We start from the raw sequence: 26304 nt of genomic DNA, 5'->3' as shown, positions 1-26304 counted from the left end.
AGTAGAGACTGATGTGCACTGCTGTTTTACTTTCTCAGAAAGTAGGTATTTTGTTGAGTAGCTAAGATAAAGGTCACTTACCCCTACCCCTGAGGGGTTAGTCTTGGCAAGAAAAATGGATTTTTCCTGCTTTTTACCACCTTCACTTCCTCCTTTTCCCCCCACATCAGAATCAGAAGAGGGGTCATGGAAGGATTTTTATGCCAAGCAAATTACTGTTTCATTTGGCATCTTTCAGACTTGGATCAGTGTCTGATAGCTATATCTTACGTCTCTTGGCATCTGTGGACCTGCTGAAGACTGCGTGGATGTTTGCCTTGTTCATTGCTCCATTCCCAGAGCCTGGAGGGAAAGCAGCCAGGCCCAGAGGAAGCAACCAGATGTTCTTGGTCAACACATGAGTGGGCGTGCTGCTTTGCTGTGGCTCATCAGCCTTGGCAGGCCTGCAGTTTCTTCTTCTAACATAATACCTATATTGGGCTGCAGGAAATAGAAACTGGGCACAGTTCCTTGACCCCCAGGGGCTATCCTGGTGTTGCAGGCAGCTCATTGATATCCTGGCTCATGTCTGAAACTCTGCCACCCTGAGTCTGTGGACTTTTTTCCTCACCTGCAGGACCTCCAGATGGTTTCTGGGCCTCCGAGCAGGAAGTAGGGCAGAGGATGCTGGCTGCCTCGGCCTTCACCCAGTTGATACCCACCTGCTGATTTGTGCCAGTGAGAACCATTGGCCCCCCTAACCAGCAGAAGGCTGGGTGAGGGTACCTATGACTGGCCACATGGCCTTCCTGAGTAAAACCATAATTAGAAAGGGATGGATACTAGGTAGGGAGCCAGGGCATTTACCCCAGGCACCAAGACTCAGTTGCCACCTCTCTGCAATGGGTCTAGATACCCTTAAAGGAACTGCCGAGTATTGTTGGGCCAAAAGGGGAGGCTGCTCCCCCGCAGAACTGCCCAGTGGCAGTTGCGCACTGTTTGCCTCCTGAGGTTATTCCTTGGGCCTGGGTAATGGCATGAAGGTGATGTGCAGGGTCTGTTTGGGGTAGAGAAAAGGAACTGGGCTCTAGAGCCAAAATCCAGCCCTGCTTTTGCCAGATTGGAGACCCTGAGCTGGCAACCTCACCTCTGCAACCAAATGTAGCTTCAGGGTTATTAAGAAGGTTCACCCAGGTGGAGCCTGTTGAGGGCCCACCCAACACTAGGCCCATTTCAGATGTGCTGACACCACAAAGCAGGAGGCCACAACTTGGCCTAGTGATAATTCGAGAATGGCCTTTTGGTAGAAAACAGCTGGGAAGTTAGATTATAGGTGATCTTTAATTTTTGTTGTTGATACTTCCTTGGTTTTCTAAATTTCATTTGTTGAGCATGTCTTCTTTTTTTTTTTTTAAGGGGTAGGGAGGGGCAGAGGAGAGGAGAGGGAGAATCTTAAAGCAGGCTTCAGGCCCAGTGTAGAGCCTGACCTGGGGCTGGATCTCATGACCCTGAGATCATGACCTGAGCTGAAATCAAGAATCAACGCTTACCCAGCTAAGCCACCCAGGCGCCCTGAGCATGTATTCCTTTTATAATTAAACAACAGTAAGTACCTTTCTGTGATTTGCAGAGACACTAACAGTCATTGCATACTTGCAGTTTATGCGGGAGATGGCAGGGGCCTGGCAGATGACAGTGGAGCAGAAGTTCGGCCTGTTTTCCGCGGAGATAAAGGAAGCAGACCCCCTGGCAGCATCAGAAGCCAGTCAGCCGAAACCCTGTGCCCCTGAAGTGACCCCTCACTACATCTGGATTGACGTATGTGCTTCTCCAGGTTCTCCCACTCTAGCTGCAAGGTCAGGGGCTCCCCCTGGGGCCAGTGGCCCAGTAAGCACAGGGCTCCAGGTTTTTGACTGCCTTACGTAGGGACTGGGAGATGGCTGTTCCAGCCTTCTCCCCCAGGCCCCTGCTGGACTTGTCATGCTTCCCCTAAGACCCCTCCCTGCCCTCCTGTTGGCTAAGAGCCCCACCTCAGCCAGCTGTGCTGGCTGTGTTGGCTCTGAGGGCAGGCAGGCCAGGCCCCAGCAGAGCACATGTTCTTCCTATTCAGTTCCTGGTGCAGCGGTTCGAGATCGCCAAATATTGCAGCTCTGACCAAGTGGAGATCTTCTCCAGCCTGTTGCAGCGCTCTATGTCCCTGAACATCGGTGGGGCCAAGGGGAGCATGAACCGGCACGTGGCGGCCATTGGGCCTCGCTTCAAGTAAGGGGCTCTCCTTGTCTCGTGGTGGTAGCATGGATGGGTGGGGGAGGTTTCTGTCAGTTGCTGGTGCAGTAGGCCTTCTGCACTGGTGGGAGAGTTCCCCGTGCTTGGTCTTTTTTTTTTTTTTTTTTTTAACCAGAAACTGACCAAGCCCCTAGTACATGCAGAACTCTTAGGAAGGAAGGATCTGTAGGGAATGATCTGGCCTGCCATGCCCTTACAGGGCTGAGAAAATCAGCCAGAGTGCTATCCACAGCAAAGAGTGTTCAAGAAGATGGTTCACTCATGGACCTAGGGCAGCCAGATGTTGGGCAGCCTTTCTAAATTGATTGGGGATGGATAGCAGCCAAAGGATTCTGGTGACATAGTGGTGAGAGAGAAGCAGCAGGTAGTGTGTCAGAGCTCAGGTGTGACAAGTTCAGACTAAGTGGCTGGCAGTGACTTTGGGCAGGTCACTTTACCCCTCAGAGATGTTCACAGAAAACTTCTGACCATGCTGACTACCCCAAGGCGATTTTTGCCAAGGCCCATGCAAAATACCAACCACACCAGGGGCTACCCCCTTTTGGGGACATGTGACCTAGTAGGGAGGCTCAGACATGGTGCTATGGCCAGGGGTGCTGTAGACACAGCAGGCAGGGTCAGTCTGGTATGGGGAGCACCTGCAGGTGCCTGGGTGGTCAGTTGGAAGGAGGGTGAGGGTCCCCTTTCAGTGTATGCTCCTCCTGCCTGTACCCCTGCCTGCTGCCCACTGCCAACACCAGCTCTTTCTGCCCCTCCCCTGAGTTCAGACCCACGTTTCTGCAGCCCACTGGGCACTCCATGGGACTGCGCTTCTCAAACCACTGAGAAGGTGAAGGACTCGTACTCTTTTCCCTTCATTTCCAGTCCATCACAGACCTGTACCTTTATAAAATGCATGAGAATAAATTACTAGAAAAGGATTCACACTGGACCACCATAGTAACGCAGAATTGCTGTGGAAATGAGCGGTTATCCCCTCTCCGTTTCTGTACTACTTCATCACAGACCAACAGAAGCCCATTGAGTAGCCCTGGCCTGGCAAAAACCAACTGCTCAGTAAATTTCTTTTCTTTTAGCTTGAATTAAATGTTCTACCTTTATAGCACCTATGGGTGACTGGACTCAGAAAGCAGTTTGCAAATATACAAACTTCTGCCTAAGGCAGATAAACACAAATTGTTCATTTGCCCCCAGTTAGAGTGAAGATTTAAAAACAAAACAAAACCTTCCTAAGGGATTTCTGGTACAATAAACCTGAATGGCAGTCACCTGGCTGGTGCCATAGTCCTAGCACACTAGAACTAGTAGGGACTCCTCAGGCATTCTGGGCGGCTCGCTCTGACTTGGCCCCCGGTGTTCTTTTGCAGACTGCTGACTCTGGGACTGGCCCTCCTGCACGCTGACGTGGTCCCAAATGCAACCATTCGCAACGTACTTCGCGAGAAGATCTACTCAACCGCCTTTGACTACTTCAGGTACTCCCCCAGCTATGCTGCACACAGTGTGCAGTGATGGCCCGCTGTACCCAATGCTGCCACATCCCCAGAAGTCATGGCACAAAATGGTTTGGCCTGATTTATGCGCTGCCCTTGTTTGGCTCTCTGGTGGGCCTGGATTTGAATATGTTCAGCCCTGTGCTGTATTTCCGTGTCTGTGCTTAGAGCTAGCCTCCCAACATGCAACATACACAAATTTTCCCCCATTCAATTGACTTAAGAGAATAACTGTATCCATTTAACTTCCCAGTTCCTATGAATGGTTATTGCACAAAGAATCGCACAGCCTGGGGTTTTGCAAGTGTGTAGATTGTGTTGTATAGAGACAGCTGCAGCTGCACGATCTATCAGGAGCACACCATTCAGCCAAGGGTTGTTGAGAACACTGGGGATAGTGGTAGAGGTGGCCATGGAGGACTCAGAAGATCATCACACTTTTTTCCATTAGAATGAATGAGGTAGTTGTTGCCCATGACTAGCTCTGGGTTCACCTTTTGTCGTTAAGAGGCCACTTGTGTCCCCTCTCACATGCTTTTATAATACACCTGGCTTCCAGTCTCAGAGTCCAGGCACTCAACTCTTGCCCTCTTGTGGTTGTTTGAAGTTGCCCCCCAAAGTTCCCTACTCAAGGAGAAAAGAGGCTGCGTGAAGACATAAGCATAATGATTAAATTTTGGACAGCCATGTTCTCAGATAAGAAGTACCTGACTGCCAGCCAGCTTGTTCCCCCAGGTAAGCATTATTCTCATCAGGGCAACTGCTCCTGGGTGGTGGGGCCGAGGCACGGGGATGGGCAGGACAGTGGTGCCCAGTGGGCACTGAAGGAGCTCAGTCAGAACAGAGAGGGTCCTACTGAGCCCTGGCCTTGGCCGTGCTGCACAGTCACCAAAGCCTGCCTGGCTACTGCTTGTCCTCCAGCCCCAGCCCAGTTCACCAGCCCCCACTGCATATCTGACAAGCCCATCCTGGGATAAGCCTCATGTGCCAAGATGAATAAGGCACTGTCTGCTGTCATCTGGTAGGAGACAGCAGTCAAATCGACAGGTGATGTCAACAGGAAAGGATCATGGGAACACCTTTTAAAGCAAGGTCCTTGGCCCCCTGGAGTTGGGGAGCCAAAGCCAGTTTTCTGGAAGAGGTGACATGTGAGCTGAGTCTCCAAGGATGAATAGGAGCAAGTCAGGGTGGACAGGGTTAAGGAAAAGGTGCTGTGGTGTAAGAAAGCAGCAAACCACAAAGAAACATGTTCCTGTTTCCCTGAGCATATAGCTGGTTATACAACACAAAGTAGGGATGAAGAGCGTGGTTTCTGCAGACAGACCCACAGAGGACAACCTGACTATAGGAAAAGGAAAGGAAAACTAAAAAGCAAGCACAGTAATTGAGGCATCTTCCTGGCTCCACGTATAGCAGGGCCAGCACGCTCCTTGCTTGCTCACACGGGCCCCAAGTTCCTGCTGTGTTAAAGGACAGCATGATGCTGGTGATGAGAGAACTATTTGTAATTTATCAGGATCACTATGCACATTTGTTTTCTTCTATTTTAAAGGCTGGGGGGTGCACCTGGATGGCTCAGTTGGTTAAGTGTCAGACTCTTGATTTTAGCTTAGGTCATGATCTCAGGGTCATGGGATTGAACCCCAAATCAAGTTCCACACTCAGTGGGGATGCTACTTGAGATTCCCTCCCTGTCTCTGCCCTTCCCCCCCTTTTGCCTGCATTCTCTCTCTCTCTTTCAAATAAATAAAATCTTTAAAACTAAAAAGGTTAGGAGGACTATAATACGTTTTAGTTAGCTTTCTATGTAGAATGGTTAAAAAAAACTTCCCCAGGGCACCTGCTGGCTTAGGCAGTGGAGCATGCAACTCTTGATTGCAGAATGTGAGTTCAAGCCCCACGTTGAATGTAGAACTTACATTTAAAAAAAAAAAAAAAAAAAAAAAAAAAAAAAACAAATTTCCCAGAGGGTGTTTTATTCTGCAGATCCATCAACACCATGTCTCTGCCCCCCACTCTTCCACTGATCGCCTTATCTCTGGTGAAAATCCAGATGCCCCATTCTGGAAGCAACAATGTGTTTGCCCACAGATAACCAAGACACCCGGAGCAATCTGGACATAGCAGTCGGCTCTCGGCAACAGGCCACTCAAGGCTGGATCAACACCTACCCCCTGTCCAGTGGCATGTCAACCATCTCCAAAAAGTCAGGTCAGTTGAAGGTTTCCTGATAGGTCCCTCCATCTGAGTCACAACCTGGCAGTTCAGACAGTGGGCAGAGCTCTGAAAGACAGCTTCCTCTGGGTTTTAGAAGTGAAGGGTGGTCCAGTGAACTCTGAAGAACATACATGTGCCTTATCTTTCCTCCGTAGGCATGTCCAAGAAAACCAACCGGGGCTCCCAGCTACACAAGTACTACATGAAGCGAAGGACGCTGTTGCTGTCTCTGCTGGTAAGGTGATACCTGACATGCCCACAGCACTGGGAATGGGCGCACACAGAAGATGTATTAATGTCTCATCTCACCAGGCCACTGAGATCGAGCGTCTTATCACATGGTACAATCCACTGTCGGCCCCAGAGTTGGAGCTGGACCAGGCTGGAGAGAACAGCGTGGCCAACTGGAGGTCCAAGTACATCAGCCTGAGTGAGAAACAGTGGAAGGACAACGTTAACCTCGCCTGGAGCATCTCTCCTTACCTGGCCGTGCAACTGCCAGCCAGGTGGGCCCCAGTCACACCTGTCTGATGAGAGCCTTGCCAGAAGTCCAGTACAAGGGCACCTGAGCAGGGAGGACTATAATGTGGTCCTGCCAAGGACGGTCGGGGAGGTGATCCTAGACGCCTGGTCCTCTGCCCTAGATGTTGACCCAGTCTTTCTGTGCAGCGGTTAGACAGCACGGACTCCTGCCTGGAGTGCCTAGTACCCCAGAACCAAAGCAGGATGCATCAGAGCACATTCGAGTCCCCAGTCCTATTTGAGGAGGAAAAGAAGCACATGGAGGCTGTCACCCTAGGCCTGGGGAGCCTTTTGGTTTGTTCCCACAGGTCTTTGAGCAGCAAGCTACTCAGATTAGGTGGCCAGCAGCCATGTGTCCTATAAACTCTCCCTTCGTAGCTCTCCAAGGTCAGAACTCTTAGACCAGTGGTAGCTGAAAGGGGCTTCCCAGGACCTTGTGTTAAATCACCCAGAAGTGCATCTACCCCACATGCAGGGACGGACATTTCCTCCTCAAGAGCACACACTTGCCTACTTATTGCTTCCTCTTTCTGGTTCTAATTCAGTCCTCTGGATCAGGACCACAACTTAATTGTGTTTGTGGAAAGTCTGCCTTGTGTTAGCCTGGGGCAGTGACACCTGAAAACTTGTACCTACTCTCCCAGCTGCTGATGGTACCTTCCACACCATGGGCTGCCATGCTGTAGATGGGCTGCTTTGGGGGCCAGAGCAAGAGCTATTCTGAAGGCAAGGACTGTAAAGGGGGATGTCCTTTGAATGGAGAGTGTAGGATAATTCCTGTTTGAGATAGTTCTGGCATTTTATCCTAGCCATTCATAATGCTGTTTATTGTAAACATCTATGATCAAAGTTACCAATATGTCAGTAGCGTAGTGTTTAGATGCCGCTTGGCTCTAATCTGTATCCCTCCAATTCAGGGCTCCCCCTGTACCTCCCTCTCTCCCGTGAAGGAAGGAGAGGCCACCCTACCCACACCCTCCATGTGCCATAGGTTCAAGAACACAGAAGCCATTGGCAACGAAGTGACCCGTCTCGTTCGGTTGGACCCAGGAGCCGTTAGTGACGTCCCCGAGGCTATCAAGGTAGCGTAGCATGTCCCGGGGCCTGGGCTTAAACTGCACAAAAACGTGACTGCCTCCAAAATGCCTGGAAACTAGAAATGTGACAAAACCTTACAATATCAGCAGTATAAGGACTTTTCTAATTTCCTGGATTTTCGACTTCTGGAATAAAGGCATTTATTATGCTCATAGTAGACAAATATTGAATGTACTTCACCCTAGTTGAAATTATGCTGTTTTACATGATGTATTAGAAGCATTTCCCCATGTGATTATAAATGCCTTATCATCATCACTTCGGGGCTTCCCCTGAGATACAGGGTAGGGATGGGTGTTTCCAGAGGGGCCTCAGGGACTGCCTGTGCCAGACAACCTCCCTGCTTCCTTCCCAGTTCCTGGTCACCTGGCACACCATCGACGCCGATGCACCGGAGCTCAGCCACGTGCTGTGCTGGGCCCCCGCCGATCCACCCACGGGCCTCTCCTACTTCTCCAGCATGTACCCTCCACACCCTCTCACCGCGCAGTATGGGGTGAAAGTCCTGCGGTCCTTCCCACCGGTGAGCCTGTGTCCAGAGCCAGCCTCGGTGGGACTTACCAGGCAGTGTTCGGGTGGAGACAGGAAGGACAGGCTTTATCTCACACTTGTTGTAGGCCTGATAAAACATTGGTCCATCCTAGAGCGTGTTTTCCTCCCCATTTCTGTTCAGGCAATCATAGAAGATAGATTTTGTTTTGATTCAGATATGTTACTGGTATTATTTATTTTATTTTAATTTGGTATTTGAGTTCTAGAAGGAAGTTGACTTGAGTTTGGTTCCAGTTGTGGCTGTATGGGCACATGGCCCAGCCATGGGCTATTAGGAAGCCTGGGGATCCCACGTGACAGACACAGTGACAGGGATTTGGTAGCTGACTCACGGAGGCCCCAACACATGGGCCTGCTGTAACCTCACCCCTTGTCCCCAAGCAGGCTCCCAGCAGTGAACACACATGAGCAGGCCCTTCCCCGGTCCTTGTAGGTACGGGAGCCTCATTCCTTTTGCTTTTTCTCACCCATTATGTGTTTCAAGCTGTTGGCCATTTCCTTGCTGTCCTGGCTTTCCCTGGTTCTCAGTCATCTGTGATCTCCAGCGTGATGGTGTCCCATGGGCTGAGTGACAGCAGGGCCGATTCAGTGGGGCCCTGGGACAGCCATCTGTGTTGGATTTGTTTTCACTGTCCTGGAGGTAAGGAATTGTCTTCCCTTCCTGGTGGTCACAATTGCTTGTCCTCCTTTGCAGGATGCCATCCTATTCTACATCCCCCAGATTGTACAGGCCCTCAGGTATGACAAGGTAAGGCTGTGCCAGCGTGTGCTGTCCTTCCCTCTGAGAGCTGTGCCTGGCAGTGGGGAGGGGGCCATTGGCAACAGGAATGGGGCCTTGGGAACATGACCGCCAGGCTGTGACCCGGTCTCTGAGCTCTTCTCATGGACATCCCCACTGAAGCTGTGGCTGCTCATGTCCAGGAGGCCCCCCTCACCCCACCTCACCCTGAGGCCCCGTCTTGCTGTGCAGGGTGGATGGGCTCTGGAAATACTGCCAACCTCTTCCTTAGTCCCTGAATCCAGCTCCCTCATCTCTTCAGTGGGAAATGGGGGGAGGGTCAGACAAGATGATGTATGTATAGTGTGCTTAGGCTACCTTGGCAGAGAACCACAGAGTGTGTGTGTGGGGTGGGGGTGGGGGGGTGCTAAATGTATCTCTCACAATTCTGGAAGCTGAAAGTCGGAGATCACGGCGCCCATAGACATAGGATTGGTTTCTCCTGAGGCTTCTCTCCTTGGTTTGCAGATGACCGCCTTCTCCCTGTGTCCTCCTGTGGGCTTCCTTCTGTGTGTCTGTGTCTTAATCTTCTCTTCTTATAAGGACATCAGATTAGACTAGGCACCACCCTAATCTCATTTTAACATAGTCACCTCTTTTAAAGGCCCATCTCCAGACACTGTCCCATTGAGGCACGTATGACTTCAGTCCATGGGGACTGGGAGGGAGGAACACAACTCAGCCCATCATGTACAGCATACCTGTACATAAGATGCCTAGCCCACGGCCTGGCACAGAAACACACCCCAACATGGGGGGTGACCTCAACCCCGAACCCACACTGCCCATGCTTCATCTCAGCAACCCTCATCCACCTATACTGGAGTCTGAATACAGCAGCAGCAGCTGCCTCTTTTCTGCTCCTGCCATTTCTGCTCCCCACTGCATAGAACACCAGCCCCCCTTTCTAGCTGAGCCCTTGCAGTAGCAATGAGTGCTGTGGCTGGGTATACCAGGACTAGCTTCTTCCCCATGGACTAGCAGGATGCTCGGTCTTAGTCCATAGACCAAAGTGCTTGTAGACCTGCAGCCAACCTTTAAAGACTGAGTCCAGGGCAGCCCGGGTGGCTCAGCGGTTTAGCGCCGCCTTCGGTCCAGAAGGTGATCCTGGAGACCGAAGATCGAGTCCCACGTTGGGCTCCCTACATAGAGCCCGCTTCTCCCTCTGCCTGTGTCTCTGCCTTTCTCTGTATGGGTGTGTCTCTCATGAATAAATAAATAAAATCTAGAAGGAAGGAAGAAAAGAAAAAAGAGTTCTGTCTTAGCTAGGTAGCTGCCAAAAGCCCTCCAATTCTGACCAGGTAGCTTTGATAATGTGCAGAAATTTATTCACCCTGGTTTCAGCAGTTAACGGGACTGTCACAATGTGCTTTTTCTCCAGATACTCATTTCCCTCCCCTCCAAAATCCTTGTCCCTTTACTCTTTGTGTCTTTGTGTCCACCTCCATGTGAACACATCATGGTGGCCACCAGAGAACACTATGCTCTCCAGGCAATATGCTCAGAGCTCTGGGCATGGCATGCAGAGGCCTCGCTGGGCTGCATTTGGCGTAGAGGCGTAGGTGGGTGCTGCCACTAGCATATGTAGAGTCAGGCAAGCAGCACTTTGTTCTATTTGGCTACTGTTTTACATAAACTGCTTTCCAAAAGTCCTGATACATTTTTTCCTTTCTTTTTTTCCCCCTAGTTGTCAAAATAGGGCTAATTATTTAGCAGTTATCCAAAGATGACTATGACTTTTTCTCCTTTTTCCCCCCAAAATCATTATAAACTCATGGATTTTGATGTGTTTGGTATGTACCAGTCCACTTGTTATTTTTGATGCCCATCTTTCTGACTACTGGGAATCCCCAAATGTCTGTCCTTTGATATTTAGTCCTTGATAACCTTGCTTTCCAGGAAGGACAAGATTTTTTCCTTAGGTTTTTCTTATTTTCTTCCTCAGACCTGGAATCACCTATTTTCTGGGAAATTTCAGTTCATTTTACTGAGACACCATAATCTAAACGCTAAGCATTGTCACTGCCATTGAGATGGTCACTGTTTCTAGCCCTTCCCAGTAGAAAGAGCTTTTGCTTTGGGTTTTTTTTGTTTGTTTTTTTGTTTTTTTGTTTTTTAGAAAAAATACATCATGAGATTATACTAATATTTCCAATTCAAACGTAGGATTGTAGACTTTTTAATTTGATTTTATGTTTGAATCTTTTAATACTGAAAATATTAGTTTCTAATAACATTAACATACTGTTTCTTTGCATTATTCCACTACTTATGTTATTAGTTTCAAAATAACAACACCAATATTATTACAACACCAACGTGATTACTAAAAATTGGGTCAGATTTTTTTGTCTTTTGTTCTTGGTGTATTTTCCATTGAGGACATACAGTCAGATTAATCTTTTTCTTTTTCTTTTTTTTTTTAAATTTCATCTTACTAGCAAAAAATGGGTTTGTTTGGGGGGAAAAGAATTGCAATCTGGGACAGACAAGCTGTGGCAAAACCACAGGCAAAGTCCCTAGCTTACTCAATTCTTTTCTTTTTTTTTTTTTTTTTTTTTAAGATTTTATTTATTTGTTCACGAGAGACACAGAGAGGCAGAGACACAGGCAGAGGGAGGAGAAACAGACTCCATGCAGGGATCCAGATGCGGGACTGAATCCCAAGACCCTGGGATCATGCCCTGAGCCAAAGGCAAATACTCAACCACTGAGTCACCCAGGGGTCCCTACTCAATTCTTATTTTTATTTTTTGAGAGAGCAAATGCACACATACAAGCAGGAGGAGGGGGGATAGAGAGAGAGAGAATCCCAAGCAGGTTCCAAGCCCAGTACAGAGCCTGATGTGGGGCTCAGTCTCAGGACCCTGAGATCATGACCTAAGCTGAAATCAAGAGTTGGACACTTAACCGGATGAACCACCCAGGTGCCCTTGCAAATTATTTCATTTTCAAGTCATTTGAAATGATTCTTCTCTGTGAGGTTATGTCAACTCAAGACTCAACTAGTTTCATTGGTTTCTTTCTTGTTTTCCATTTCTAGGGTTTGTTTTTTTAAGTCTGAGCTTGACAGGAGACAAATATATTTGCTTATATTGTTTTTAAAAGAAAGATAAGGGCAGCCCTGGTGGCTCAGTGGTTTAGCGCCGCCTTCAGCCCAGGGCATGATCCTGGAGACCCAGGATCGAGTCCCACGTCGGGCTCCCTGCATGGAGCCTGCTTCTCTCTCTGCCTGTGTCTCTGCCTCTCTCTCTCTCTCTCTCTCTCTGTCTCTCATGAATAAATACATAAAATCTTAAAAGAAAGAAGAAAGAAAGAAAGAAAGAAAGAAAGAAAGAAAGAAAGAAAGAAAGAAAGAAAGAAAGAAAGAAAGAAGAAAGAAAGAAGAAAGAAAGAAAGAAAGAAAGAAAGAAAGAAAGAAAGAAAGAAAGAGAAAGAAAGAAAGAAAGACCAAAACTTGTAAAAATGGCTGGCGAGCAAGCAAACAAGGTGGAGTGGCCATGCTTAGTAATTTTTTTGACTTTAGAATTATCTCACTGTTTGTATAATTCGTTATAAAGCATATATACATATATTCATTTTCAACCAAATTGGCTAGCAAGGCAGATATTAAATGGATTAGGAAACACACAGGAATAAAATGCTAAAGTTTTTCCCAAAGCTAGAAGCCTCCATGGGCCTCAGTGACTGATAACACTTCCTCCTTGCTCAGACAGCTGCCTGCCTCCACTTCCCTGTGGTAGTCTCATTACTTCACTGAGTCCCCTCTGTGGTCTCGGCAAAGCTGACCACATTAATAGTTTATCATAAAAGAATATAACTCAGAACATCCAGGTGGAAGAGCAGCATAAGGCAAGAGATGTGGGAAGATTGTGGAGCTTCCATGTTCTTCAGGTGCCTGGCTCTCCCTGCACTTCCACCAACCCAGATGCTATGCAAACTTTAAATGCACTACAACTTTATTGTTCATAGTTTATCTTTAGATCCTTTTGCTGGGTTACAGCATTGGGAAAACCCAGTTATTTGAAGTTTGACTTGCTTGGTAAGCCCAACCAGCCAAGTTGAGGACATCTGTCCAAAGAATACTTTACCAAATGTGGGACCACATAGTGGCTGTGGTGTGTCGACTAATGAAGAAGTTATCTATGTATTAGAATTTTCTGGAGCCTGCCCATCACTGTGGAACATTGTTCTAAACAACCAGTTTATAGCTGAGTTTTAAGTACCCAGCCGACTCATTTCTCATACTTGACAACAGCAGAAATTGTTTGAAAAGTTATGGTTCTTCGAGTCCAGGGGAAAGCACAGAGGAATCAAAAGCTGGCTCCTTCCTGTTTTGCAGACCCCACCTCTGGGGCCCCATCTGCCCCACCAGCCAGCTAGCAAGCTAGAACTTGGCCTAGCCCCTGGACTGGGCTCACACATACCCAGACAAGCTTGCTCACACAGCCGGAAACCACTGGGCCTCACTTCTGGCTAGTTCTGCAAGTGCTGGGAGTCCATTCCTGCACTGGGTCAGAGTATCTCTCAGTGGAGAGGTGCCCAGGCCTGGGCTGATGGCAATCTTGCTCTCCTATAGATGGGCTACGTGCGAGAGTATATTCTGTGGGCAGCCTCCAAATCCCAGCTTCTGGCACACCAATTTATCTGGAACATGAAAACTAACATCTATCTGGATGAAGAAGGGCACCAGAAGGACCGTGAGTATTTGTCACCTTCCTTCAGACCTCACCCCCGTCTTTAACACTCCAGAGCCCTCCAGGGTCTGTGCTGCCCCAGCCCATCCCTCTGCTTCCCATCCTTTAGTGGGACCACTTCATCTTTAACATGCAGCGGGATCAGGACCCCCTCCTTCATGAAGCCTTTGCCAACCTCACCTCCAGACACCCTGCCTACCCTGGTGCCATCCTGTGGCTCCCCAAGCACATGTGAGAGCTTCTTCTCACCTTGAGCTTGACCCAGCAGTTCAATGTGGGGACCAGGTGGCCATCCAGGGCAATGGTTCTCAAACAGCTTGTCCACATCTTCACACCCTTAAACACTAGTGAGGCCTCCAATGAGCTTTCGTTTACGCGGGCTTTAGTTCTGTGTTAACCAATGTTGAACAATAAGACCCAAAACATTTTAAAAATACAAGCTCATTACATGTTAACATAAATAACGTATTTTTATGAAAAATAATTCAAAAAGGAGTGAGAAGAGGTGTTGCTTTACAGTTTTGCAGATCTCTTTAATGTCTGTAATAATGTCATAACATCTTTAGTAAAAGACAACAGGATTCCCATTCTGCTTCTGCGTTTAACCTGTTGGAATATGTTGTTATGGTTGAAGTCAATGTGGGGAGTTCAGCCTCACAGACAAGGAGCTAGAAAAGTAAGGAGGGTTTTGTCATCTTTCCAGTTAACTACAGATAGTCTTGGTTGATACTGCACCAAACACAGCAAGTGATAGGTTTTGTTTGGTTTTGTTTTTAAGTGATAGGTGGGGGTTTGGGGTTTGTTTGTTTTTTTAAATTCTATTCATTCATTAGAGAGAAAGAGTGAGACCATGAGCAAGGGGGAGGGGCAAAGGAAGAGGGAGAGCCTCAGCGGGAGCCTGACATTTGGCTCCATCCTGGGATCATGACCTGAGCCAAAGGCAAACGCTTAACTGAGCCACCCAGGTGCCCCTAAGTGACAAGTTCTTAATAATTAATTGTGATGTGGATTTGAACCATATCAGTGAGTTTCTCATGCTCTTTCTTTAAAGTCCATTGGTCTACCTAGCACTCACACCTCCCACCCCCCACAGGACTTCGTAACATTAAAAATCACAGGTATTGGGATCCCTGGGTGGCGCAGCGGTTTGGCGCCTGCCTTTGGCCCAGGGCACGATCCTGGAGATCCGGGATCGAATCCCACATTGGGCTCCCGGTGCATGGAGCCTGCTTCTCCCTCTGCCTGTGTCTCTGCCTCTCTCTCTCCCTCTCTCTCTCTGTGATTATCATAAATAAATAAAATTAAAAAAAAAAATCACAGGTATTAGCGCTCCCCCCTCTGAGTCTTACAAAACAGAAACATTTTCAAGTGTTGGGAAGCTGTCAAGCTCACAGTCACAGACACTGGTTTTCCAAAACTTGGTAATTTTCCTTAAATGGCAGATTCACCTTGTTCATTTTCAAGAAAATATCTGCCATATACCTAAGTCCGAATAACTGTATTTTTGTCCATCAGTCACTCTTTTAGGTAAAAGTGACGATCCCTGCAAAAAGAAGTTAGTTCAGTTGGAAAGTCAAACACAAGGTGCTTTTCCTCAAGACCACAGCACCCGCGTACTTCACATGCAGCAGACTGCTTTGACTACTTCCCATTTCATCACCCAGAATATCAAAAAGACGGACTCAGAATAGAGTGTTGTTTTTTTTTTTTTTTTTAAGATTTTATTTATTTACTCAGAGACAGAGAGAGAGAGGCAGAGACACAGGCAGAGGGAGAAGCAGGCTCCATGAAGGGAGCCTGACGTGGGACTCAATCCTCGGTCTCCAGGATCACATCCTGGGCTGAAGGCGGTGCTGAACTGCTGAGCCACCCAGGCTGCCCTTTTTTAAAGTTTTTATATATTTATTCATGAGAGACAGAGAGAGGGAGAGAGACAGAGACACGGGCAGAGGGAGAAGCAGGCTCCATGCAGGGAGCCTGATGTGGGACTCAATCCCAGGACTCCAGGATCACGCCCTGAGCTGAAGGCAGATGTTCAACCACTGAGCCACCCAGGTGTCCCCAGAGTAGAGTTTAATAAAATAAGTCATTGCTTATTGCTTCACTAGGGACTTTTTTTTTTTTTTTAAGATTTTATTTATTCAGGGATCCCTGGGTGGCGCAGCGGTTTGGCGCCTGCCTTTGGCCCAGGGCGCGATCCTGGAGACCCGGGATCGAATCCCACATCAGGCTCCCGGTGCATGGAGCCTGCTTCTCCCTCCGCCTGTGTCTCTGCCTCTCTCTCTCTCTGTGACTATCATAAATAAATAAAATTAAAAATTAAAAAAAAAGATTTTATTTATTCATGAGTGACACAGAGAGGCAGGGACATAGGCAGAGAGAGAAGCAGGCTCCCTGCAGGGATGCATGTGGGACTCCAGGATCACACACCTGAGCCGAAGGCAGACACACACTCAACTGCTGAGCCACCCAGGCATCCCACCAGGGACATTTTTAGTGACAATGGCTTTTGTTCACACCATGGGAGCACAGCCACGGGGATCTAGTCAGTGGCCACTAGCACGTTCGCTGACTGCTTGCACAGCCTCACAAGCATCTACACAGCAAGGAGAGCAAACGACGTATTGGTATATTTTTGACCATGGGGTCTGCTGAAAGGTCCCAGAGACCATACAGACATCTGCAGACCACACTCAGGACAGCTGGCCTAGGTGCTGGGGAACATCTGGACCACACATCTGACAAATACGTGGACTTTCCTAGAGAGCCTTCAATGGCACAGCCGTAGGCTCACCTTGTTTTCTTTATTAGCTGATATCGGCGACCTCTTGGAGCAGTTAGTAGAGGAGATCACTGGCTCCCTGTCTGGCCCAGCCAAGGACTTTTACCAACGGGAATTTGATTTCTTTAACAAGATCACCAACGTGTCAGCCATTATCAAGTAAGTGGCGTCTCTCAGTCCTAGCTCATGGGAATTGCCTGGAGGACCCCTGCTGATTCTGATGAACAGCCAGGGTTGGGAATCTCTGCCCTGGCCTTTCAGGTCCCCTGAAAATATAGCAAAATGCACAGCAATGCGAATTTCAGAAAACATACCTTAGTTTCATTCTGGATATTGTCCCATAGTTTTGAGGCCACTCTGCTCTCCAAGTTCTGAAGGGTCCTGGGGTATTAGGAAAACCAGACTCCTTTGCAGCTCCTGGTGGATGTCCTTTTACTGATTTACCCACCGGGCCATCCATGTGGGAGGGCTGACATCATCTTTGGGCACCAGTGGCACTGCCCATTTGTGTGGGACCAGGGCCCAGAGTCATCAATAGGCCAAGTGCCTAGAGGAGGCCCCAGCAGGGGGAGCACTGGCTGCCTGTCTCCCCCCACCCCCAAGCCCCTCATTCCCCTGGCTATCCCCAGTGCTCAGGCTTCTGTCTCCCTAGTCACCAAGTGGCCTCGCCTATATGTCCTGAGGCCCTTGCCTGGCCCAGTACTAAGTAGAGCAGTGACTGGCAGCTTCTGGCCCACGAAGGCCTCTAGGGGTGGGAGGGGGCATTCCCTGGACATCATGTCAGGCACCCGATTCCACTTCACCCTATCATCCTCATCCTAGGAATGCAGGAAGTTAGAAGGGCCTGCCCAAGGTCATGCTGCAAGTAAACGACAGAACCAGCACTTGAGCATAGACCCAAGCCCACCATGTGCCATGTGTGCCTCTGACAACAACTCCCACACCCCACACAAGCGTGGGGGAAAGATAGAAAACTCCACCTTGGTCCCCCAGGGGCCACCTGGCCCCTGACGAGTGCAGGGCAAGGCCCCCTCAGAGTGGCACCTCTGAAGGAACTGGACCTAGCAGGGCCTCAGTAGTAGCTAGAACTGGAAGAGGAATGGAGAGGCAGACAGGAGAGGCCCTGCACTGCCCCCCAGAAGCCCAGAGGCCAGTTCCTGCAGCAACAAAGCAAAGCTGTTTGTCCTGTTTCTCAGGCCCTACCCTAAAGGTGATGAGAGGAAGAAGGCATGCCTGTCAGCTCTGTCTGAAGTGAAAGTGCAGCCAGGTGAGCTGGGCCTCTTCCTGCGGGAAGGCAGGGCGGGCCTGGGGACCAGGGAGGCGGCTAACTGCTCCACTAACTGCTGAGGCTAGGCACTGGGTCCCTGGTGTCCCTCTCCACAATTCTGCCCCTGGTGAGCTAGGAGCCACTTCTCATCTGACACTATCTTCCTTGCTGCCTTCTATTTTTTTAAGCCCAGGTACTGTCCTTGGCAGTTGTTATTCTAGAGGTTTCTTGAACCCCATTGAAACAGGAACACAGGCTACACAGACAGGGTGCCTGTCCCAAAGGGGGAAGTTGCTCCCTCGTGCCTACCAACTATTGCCATGTGGGAATTTGAGCCCAGTGCAGCCAGCTCTGTGCCTTTTCAAGTCAGGCTGGAAATCTAGACTTCACAGGTCTCCGTTTTTAACTACTGTCACAAGCACAGTTTTCAAAACCGTGGCCATCCTGTGCAAACATTCACACTGGCTATCCTCAGTTTAGACCTTTCCTTGTCTTGTGTTGAACTCCCTGCCCTGCCTGGTGCAAAAGGCAGCTCAGCTCAGAGAAGCTTTGACGTCCACATGTCAGTTCACCTAGTCCATGAGCCCCCAGCCTCCTGCAGCCCACGCCACCAGATCTTGTCCCAGAGGCACAGGGGAGCCAGCCAGGACTCCAGAACAGAACAATAGATAGCAGTCCTGAGAGAGAGAGGCTGGAGCCGGCCAGGGAAGGAAGGTGCAAGAACAGGGAAGCGATGGCATGGTCCTTGTGCCCCTCCTCCCCCTGGTGGCAAAGCCCCCCCTGACTCCACAGCCATGCCTCACTTTGTTCCCCAGGAAACCCAGTCCTTCCTGTTGCAGGGCCCCTCCTAGAAGCCCACTCCCCAGTAGGAATCTCTCCCACTTCCTGGGACTCAGGAAGGCATGCACACACACACATGCACACACAGCCCAGGGGGGCCTGCCAGTTCCTTAACCAGGAATGGGCTTTCTCTTGTCCTCCCCACTTGACATGTACCCTGAGGGAGGGGAGCTCCAGGCAGTGGGGTGAGTCCAAGAGCTGAGGAGGTTCCGGGTACACACAGGCAGGGTAGGAAGCTCCTGCATGTCCCTGTGAGAGCAGGCACCCCTGCACCCGGCAGTGGACGGCTGGCGGGGCCACAAGGAGCAGGGTGCTGGGTCTGCGAAGCTGAAGGTTGGTGCGTCCTCCTGGAGAAGTGTCTCCTGGGAGGTGGCGGCTTCTTTGTTAGATATCAGGGAGGATCGAGGGAAAGACCACTTATCGGAGGATGGACCCTTAATGGCCCCAGATGAGAAGTTATCAGTGCCTGGTTGAGGCCCTAGGAGCCCCGTCTGGGGGCGGGGGTTCACACTTGGGCTCCCTGTGACTTCCGCTCCATCCCTGTACAGGCTGCTACCTGCCCAGCAACCCTGAGGCCATCGTGCTGGACATCGACTACAAGTCCGGGACACCCATGCAGAGGTGAGAGGCCACCCATTGTCAGCAGCTCCCTTACACAAGGTTCTCCTTTGCTCTGGCTCCCGTGCCATGTTCCTTCTGTTGTTTTTCAGTGCCGCAAAAGCCCCGTATCTGGCTAAATTTAAGGTGAAACGATGTGGAGTTAGTGAACTTGAAAAAGAAGGTCAGTGAAGAATCTCTGACACAGTTTGGGATCTAAGTGTTTTCCCTGGAGATGCCAGGTTCTTTGGGCATGTTTAGTTACTGTCCTGTGAAAGGTGACGTCCATCCGCTGTCCGCCTGAACCCTGGTTTAGGGATGGCGTGGAGCTGGTGTAGAGTGACAGAGATCCCTGGAGGCTGGCCCCAGGCCAGCTGTCCAGTCCAGGAGGCACCTTCCTGGGGCTAAGTGGCCTAGAGCTTCTGGGGGGGGGGGGGGGTGCTGTGCAAGTGACACAGACTGGTGGCTTCCACAACAGAGATAGCCCCCCACAGTTCTGGAGACCTGAAGTGTGACATCACGGTGTTGGCAGGGCTGTGCTCTTTCAGAAGGGTTCCACAGAGAGAATCTGTTCCGTGTATTTCTCCCAGCTTCCAGGCTTTCCTTGGTGATCCTCAGCAGCCTCGTCACTCTGACCTCTGCCTCGTGAGGACAGAGCCTTTCTCCCTGTGTACCCCTGTCCAGATTTTTATGCTCTGATAAGGGCACCAGTCATTGGATTAGGGCCCACCCTAATCCTCATTAACTTGACTGTATGGGCAAAGATCCTATTTCCACATAAGGTCAATTCTGCAGTTTTGAGTGGGCATGTATTTGGGGGGACCCTAGTCAACCCAAAAAGGGGGAGTGCCCCACTGCCAGTATGGGGACACGTGCCTTCCATGGCCTTCCCTGCACTCTGGTACACAAATCCTCCCAGGGACCCTAGGGTGTGGACACACACACTCCTGCCCCCCAGTTTAGAGTGCCCGCCACTAATCCCAGCATACCTGGGCCCCCACTTCTAGTGAAAAGGGGGCTCTATCTTCACTTTCATTTAAGCTTAAACATTCTTTGGAAGAGACCCCTGGCCCTGTGGTTCCACCCACTGACACCGGGTGTCTGCTGGGCCTTTTCGGCCTCCTTGGAGCTTTGCAGAGACCATCTAGATTCCTAGGGTTCTAGGCATGTGAGCAGGGCTTGCTGCGGCCCCCAGAGAGGGCCTCTCCCTGCCTCCGGGCTAACAGGCTGCCTCCGCCCCATGTGCAGGTTTGCGGTGCCGCTCCGACGCAGAGGATGAGTGTGGCGCACACGAGGCTGATGGCCAAAAGATCTCGTGGCAGGCGGCCATCTTCAAAGTGGGAGACGACTGCCGGCAGGTACCGAGCGAGCCCTGCCCTCCCTGAGGCTCCAGGTGCCCTGCGGGGCTGCACCTGGCGGACAAAACCAGAGCTTGGCTTCCCACAGTGGGTTGAGGTGCCACGGAGGAAACGGGCTTTCTGCCAAACCTGCCCTCTCCAGCAGCTCCCACCCACTGTGCATCCCCTGGCCATCCAGAGGGAACTGCCCTAGGGAGCAGGAGCCCCTGACTTGCATCCCCCACCGGACAGCACGGGCTCTGTTCAGTCCAGTGCCAGATGGTCCAGCCCAGCATGATGATCCTTGAGGCCAGACACTCCAGACTCCTGCTCTGCTGTGGCCTCCCTCCCTCCTTCCTCACTGGCAGGGCTGCGGGGGGTCAGGTGGACTAGAGCACAGACATAGAGCACCTCTGTGTCTCCCTGGCCTCCAGGACATGCTGGCTCTGCAGATTATTGACCTCTTCAAGAACATCTTCCAGCTGGTTGGCCTGGACCTCTTCGTCTTCCCCTACCGGGTGGTAGCCACCGCCCCCGGGGTAAGTTCCCCTGGGCAAGAGCCTGGGGCAGGGTACTCCCCATGCCTGCAGGCCTCAGCACCTGGCCCTTCCTCCCCAGTGCGGAGTGATTGAGTGCATCCCCGACTGTACCTCTCGGGACCAGCTGGGCCGCCAGACAGACTTCGGCATGTACGACTACTTCACACGCCAGTATGGGGACGAGTCCACCCTGGCCTTCCAGCAGGTGACCAGCAGGACAGCCTCCAGACCAGAGATTGCTGGCACTCTCCATCCCACCCACCCCCAGCACTGCCTTTGGGCCAGCACCCTGCTTCCCCTTTTTCCTGCTTTTCTGAGTCCTTATGCATTTGGAGGTAAAACCAGGGTACCCCATAACCTTCCTTGGGATTCAAAGGAACCTGGAGGTGGACTCCCCAGGAGGAAGCCAATCTGTGGGGGTAGGAGGAATGGGATGCTGCCCCTGAATGCCCAGATACAGTCACTCATCCCTTTTGTGTCTAAGATCTGGCTTGCTGAATTTGATCTCTGCTTCCAAGGCTGGAAACAAGGGCCCAGAGGACACCCCCAAGCCTCAGGGTCCCAGGCAGGGAGGCAGGAGAACGCCTGCGAGGCCTTAGGAGGTGCAGCACTTGGGGGCCATCCGTGAGTACCTGGCTCCCTCTACACAGGCACGCTACAACTTTATCCGGAGCATGGCTGCCTACAGCCTCCTGCTGTTCCTGCTGCAGATCAAGGACAGACACAACGGCAACATCATGTTGGACAAGAAGGGCCACATCATCCACATCGGTCAGCCGGGCCCCAGGGCCACCCTCCTCCTCTCCCTTCACTCCCTAGAGCCTGGGGCAGGATGGCAATCCCCACCCCACAGAAGAGCCAGACATGTTGGGGTCACCTAGCCAGGAAGGGTCCAGGTCAGGGTTCCATGCCCGAGCTGTTGGCTGCCAGGCTGTGGGGGCAAGTAGCAGCAGGACCACAGGGAGCTGCCCTGTGGTCCGAAACTGGAACTGGGCAGAGCATGGCTCTCCCAGCCCCAGGGCCAGCCTCATTTCTGCTCCAGCCTGGCTTCCTACCTCCACTTCCTCTTTTCTCTCTTGCCTGCTTGCCACGCCCCCTCCCACACACCCCCACCCCTGCCATCCCCAAGAAAACATGGCCTGTGGCCAGCTTGTGGTGTATGGGGAGCCGGTGGCTCAAAGCCCTGGCTGAGGCATGCCCACATCTTGCCCTACCACCTGATCCTATCAAGAATGGCTTTGGGGGTTTTGCAGACTTTGGCTTCATGTTTGAAAGCTCACCGGGCGGCAACCTTGGCTGGGAACCAGACATCAAGCTGACGGATGAGATGGTGATGATCATGGGGGGCAAGATGGAGGCTACACCCTTCAAGTGGTTCATGGAGATGTGTGTCCGTGGCTACCTGGCTGTGCGGTGAGCCCCAGGGAAGGCCCGGGGGCGGGGGGTGGGGTACCAAGACAGTGGGGAAGAGGGTGGGCAGTCTGGCATCAGTCCTCGTTACCACTTAGCCTGCCAGGCTAGCCTTCAGAGGTCCCGCGGGACCTTCCCAGACCCCTTTGTGGATGGAGGAGCTGCAGTTTAGAGACAAAGAGCAAGGCAGGTGCTAGAGGCCATCTCCTGGCCCCGGGCAGCCTGTGCCAGTGACTTCCTGCCCTGGGGGTCAGTGTCCCACCATGTTCCATAGTCTCCTGGGTCGTGGCCTTGCCTGCTAACACCTTGGGCTCCCCACTCTGAGCTCCCCATTCACCCCCACCCGACCTGAGCATCTGCCATCTCCCAGGCTGCATGCTGAAGACTTACTGTCCTGGCTTCAGTGGCACACGGCCAAGGCCACACAATAGTGTTGTGACACCTGAACTCCAACCCAGAGTCTGTTGGAGCCTGCATCACGCCCACTCAGTGTCAGGGTGTGTTCGCACAGCACGCCTGTGCTTCTTCAGCCAGGCACGGAAACCATGGCTGGAGGCCTAGAGTGGGCAGGCCAAGGCAGGACACTCAGCCTGTTCAAGGGTGTGTGAGCAGCCCAGCTGCCGCAGGGGGCTGCCCTGGTGACTGCAGAGGTGCCAGGGAGCCGGGCCGCGGTGTGCAGCTGTCAGGTGGGGGCTGGGCTGCAGGACTGCGGGCAGGACCACCCTGCTCAAGCCGCCTCCTTCCCTGCCTCTCCCCAGGCCCTACATGGATGCGGTCGTCTCTCTGGTCACTCTCATGTTGGACACAGGCCTGCCCTGCTTCCGGGGCCAGACAATCAAGCTTTTGAAGTAGGTCCTGGGCAGACGCGTAACCCATTGGGGGGCAGTTGTCCTCTCCAGGTGGGAGCCTCCTGAATGCTGGTAAATGTGTCATTACCCAGAGCACGCGCTCTCCTGGGAACCCCAGAGCCAACAGGGCTCCTGGGTGAGGCACCTTCCCCACGCCAGGGCTGCAGACATCCCAGGGATCCCCTCATTTCTCAAGGACGCAGGCAGTACCCGCCCCTGCCTCCAAGCCTAAGGCTGCAGCAGTGTCACCCCATGCTGGTCATCCCCCAGGGAAAGGGAAGGTCCGCCAGAGCCAGCTGGGGACAATGTCCCTGCCCCTTACAACTGTTCCAAAAGGGAACATTCCCTGGGCTGACCCTCCTCTGAACAAATTTCCACAAATGCTAAGTATAGTCTGTTTGCAAGACCACATCCCATGGGGAGGGCAGCCTGGAGGGTGCAGCGTCCCCCCCACCCCCCCACCCCCGTGACAACCCTGACACGGCCCTCGCCCCCAGGCACAGGTTCAGCCCCAACATGACTGAGAGAGAGGCTGCAAATTTCATCATGAAGGTTATTCAGAGCTGCTTCCTCAGCAACAGGTGAGTCCCCTTCCGCTGTCCCCTCCGAGGCCACCTGCCACACCAGTGTTCTCTGGGCACTTGCACGGGGCTGCACCGGGGCTGAGTGACGAGGATGCTGCTGCCCCAGGGGACTCTCTGTCCCACAAGTCCTGAAGGAAGCCCTTGCAGTGTTGGGGTACTGGGTTAGAGGGGCCGAGACTTGCCGAGGGGAACACCCAACAGAGGCCTAAAGACATGGTTTCCCACCTGGAGCCCAGGCTGTGAGGCCAAGTGAGCTGTGGTGAGGAGTGAGCACAGCCCAGCAGGCTGGGTGAGGAGACAGCGAGCTCTGAGAGGCCTCGGCCCCACCCCTACTTCTCCGCACCTTCCTCTGGCTGCTGCCTGGGCAGTGACAGGGCGGGGGGGGGGGGGGGGGGGGGGGGGGTGGACCAGGCCAATTGGCCATTATGACAGGGGAGCTGTGAGAAGAGGTGGGTTCTGGTTCTGAAGGCAGAGCTTGGGCTGTGCACCTGGGTGGACCTGGAGCTGAGCTTGCCACCCTGTCCCCCTGGAGGTACAGATGTGGGATCTAAGAGGAACACCGCGAGCCACCCAGGGTGGGCCTGACAGGAGCAGAGAAACAGGAAGTAACTCAAGGGCAAGCATGGGGACCTGGACAAGAGGGCAGGATGAGGGAGGTCTTTTGTTGGCAGAGTAAGGCATGTGCTAGGAGGTGTGACAGGACAGGAGGACAGGGTCTCACTTGTGGGCCACATGCCAGGCCAGGGGCCAGAGTGGCACCTAATAGGGACAGCTCCTCTCGATGGATCCCCAGGTCCAGGGTATAGGCCCAGGACCGAGGGCAGGTATTTGGCTGAGAAGGCCCAGCAGGAGACAGAGCAGATTGGGGCTCACACAGCCATGGTCGCTGGTGGGAGAAGGAGTGTCCCTGAAGAGGGGCTGGCAGGGGAGCCAGAGGGGCTGCAAATTTGCATTTGCACCTTCAGGGAGGGGAAAAGGCACCTCCTGAGTGCAGCTTTCTGGGCACACATGAAGGACTCAGAAGGGTGAAGGGCCCCAGAACCAGACAGTCCCCCGCAGCCTCCCTCTGCTCTCTTTCCAGGAGCCGGACCTATGACATGATCCAGTACTATCAGAACGATATCCCCTACTAAGGGTGGAGCCAGACCAGCTGTTGTGGCCACCCGCAGCCGTCGTCCCACAATCATGGAGCCGAACGAGCACATCCCCACCCTGGCTGCCATGCATGGTCAAAGGGGTGAACTACTAGTGGCCCCGTCATTCCATCCCCGGGAGTTATTTTTATAGGACAAAAGTACACCAAGCAGAGCCTGGCAATCTACTCCTTCCTGGCATGACCCACATACGACATGTGAGGCCGAAATGACAATCATCTGAGGACACTCCGTGCATGGGTGTAAATACTTCGTTTGCACCAGACACATTCCCAACACATTCCCTACCTGTCTTACTGCATAGGTACATGAAGTATTTTCTTGTGTATAAAAAATTATATTCAACTTAAGATTTAACCAATGTGAACAAAATAAAAACCAACAAAAGTGAGGAGTCCAGGTGTACGCTCAGCTAAGGGGTGATTCCTGGATCTGCTGGGAAGGGAGCATGGCAGTGGATGGACGAGGAAGGCTAAGCGCGGCCGGCCGGGAAGCCTCTGGGTGCCCAGGGCCCAGTTCTGAGCTTCACAGACGTGACTCAGCGCAGCACGGGCGCACTGACAGTAACACCGCTCTGTTCCAGCTCCCGTAGCGGCCATCCGACTTTCCCATCCGTGTCTCTCCGCCGCTCGTCAGAGCAGGGAGGGCTCCACATCCTGCCTGTGCTCCGGCCCTTTCCTGTCTCCAAGGGCTCTGCTCTGGGACCCCGGAACCCTTGTGCAGCCGGCCCCCAAAGGCCATCTACTCCCACCCACTGCGGTCCTCTAGTTACCTTAAGCAGACAGGAGTAATGACCCCAAACTAAAGGAGATGACACAGAGCAACTAGAAATAAGTCACTAAAGTTAAAGATGCAAAAGAGCAGTTAAATGGCAGATATAGGTGAAGAGAAAACCAATCAATGAGACAACGAAATTACCAGAAAACCAAAAAGGAAAGTTGAAGGAGAAGCGCGGATCAGCTTCTGGTGGGATTCTGGAGTCGATGAGAAACATACTCCACTTCAGGAAGCATAGTTGAATCCTGAGCAGTATAAAAGAATATTAGAAAGAAGCCAAGGAGCACCTGCTGCTCAGTGGGTGGAGCGTCCGACTCTCAGTGTCACTCAGGGCATGATCTCAGGGTCGTGAGATCGGGCCCCGCCTTGGGCTCTGCGATCGGCCAGCCGGGAGTCTGCCTGAGATTCTCTCTCCCTCGGCCCCTCCCCCTGCTCACACTCTGTCTCTAAAATAAATAAAATTCTTTAAAAAAAAAAAAAAAGCCAATATGTAAGTTAAAAAATCGAGAGAAGGCAGGAAAAGAAGAGGAAGAAATAACCAATGGGA

General features: G+C 51.7%; 1 protein-coding gene across 2 annotated transcripts in view; it reads left to right on the top strand.

Moving 5' to 3' along the window:
* The window catches only part of PI4KA (phosphatidylinositol 4-kinase alpha), a 119683-nt gene extending 94312 nt beyond the window's left edge, over window positions 1-25371 (top strand). For both annotated transcript variants that reach the window (XM_025982669.2, XM_072723448.1), the window contains exons 33-55: window positions 1639-1797; window positions 2090-2241; window positions 3633-3740; window positions 4366-4493; window positions 5850-5969; window positions 6131-6210; window positions 6288-6481; window positions 7489-7579; window positions 7951-8118; window positions 8842-8895; window positions 13505-13625; window positions 16434-16563; window positions 17601-17671; window positions 19060-19132; window positions 19222-19292; window positions 20357-20466; window positions 20880-20984; window positions 21064-21189; window positions 21635-21755; window positions 22238-22397; window positions 23153-23242; window positions 23740-23823; window positions 24908-25371. In XM_025982669.2, the coding sequence (XP_025838454.2) occupies window positions 1639-1797; window positions 2090-2241; window positions 3633-3740; window positions 4366-4493; window positions 5850-5969; window positions 6131-6210; window positions 6288-6481; window positions 7489-7579; window positions 7951-8118; window positions 8842-8895; window positions 13505-13625; window positions 16434-16563; window positions 17601-17671; window positions 19060-19132; window positions 19222-19292; window positions 20357-20466; window positions 20880-20984; window positions 21064-21189; window positions 21635-21755; window positions 22238-22397; window positions 23153-23242; window positions 23740-23823; window positions 24908-24959 (2568 nt within the window). In that variant the 3' untranslated portion in view covers window positions 24960-25371. The remainder of the gene's footprint in view (window positions 1-1638; window positions 1798-2089; window positions 2242-3632; window positions 3741-4365; window positions 4494-5849; window positions 5970-6130; window positions 6211-6287; window positions 6482-7488; window positions 7580-7950; window positions 8119-8841; window positions 8896-13504; window positions 13626-16433; window positions 16564-17600; window positions 17672-19059; window positions 19133-19221; window positions 19293-20356; window positions 20467-20879; window positions 20985-21063; window positions 21190-21634; window positions 21756-22237; window positions 22398-23152; window positions 23243-23739; window positions 23824-24907) is intronic.
* The last annotated feature ends 933 nt before the right edge of the window (window positions 25372-26304 follow it).

This window comes from Vulpes vulpes, chromosome 10 (genome assembly GCF_048418805.1).
Source record: "Vulpes vulpes isolate BD-2025 chromosome 10, VulVul3, whole genome shotgun sequence".
In the NCBI taxonomy this organism is placed as follows: Eukaryota; Metazoa; Chordata; class Mammalia; order Carnivora; family Canidae; genus Vulpes; species Vulpes vulpes.
Note: the sequence above shows the minus strand (reverse complement) of the source record. Positions and strands in the feature narration are given on the sequence as shown.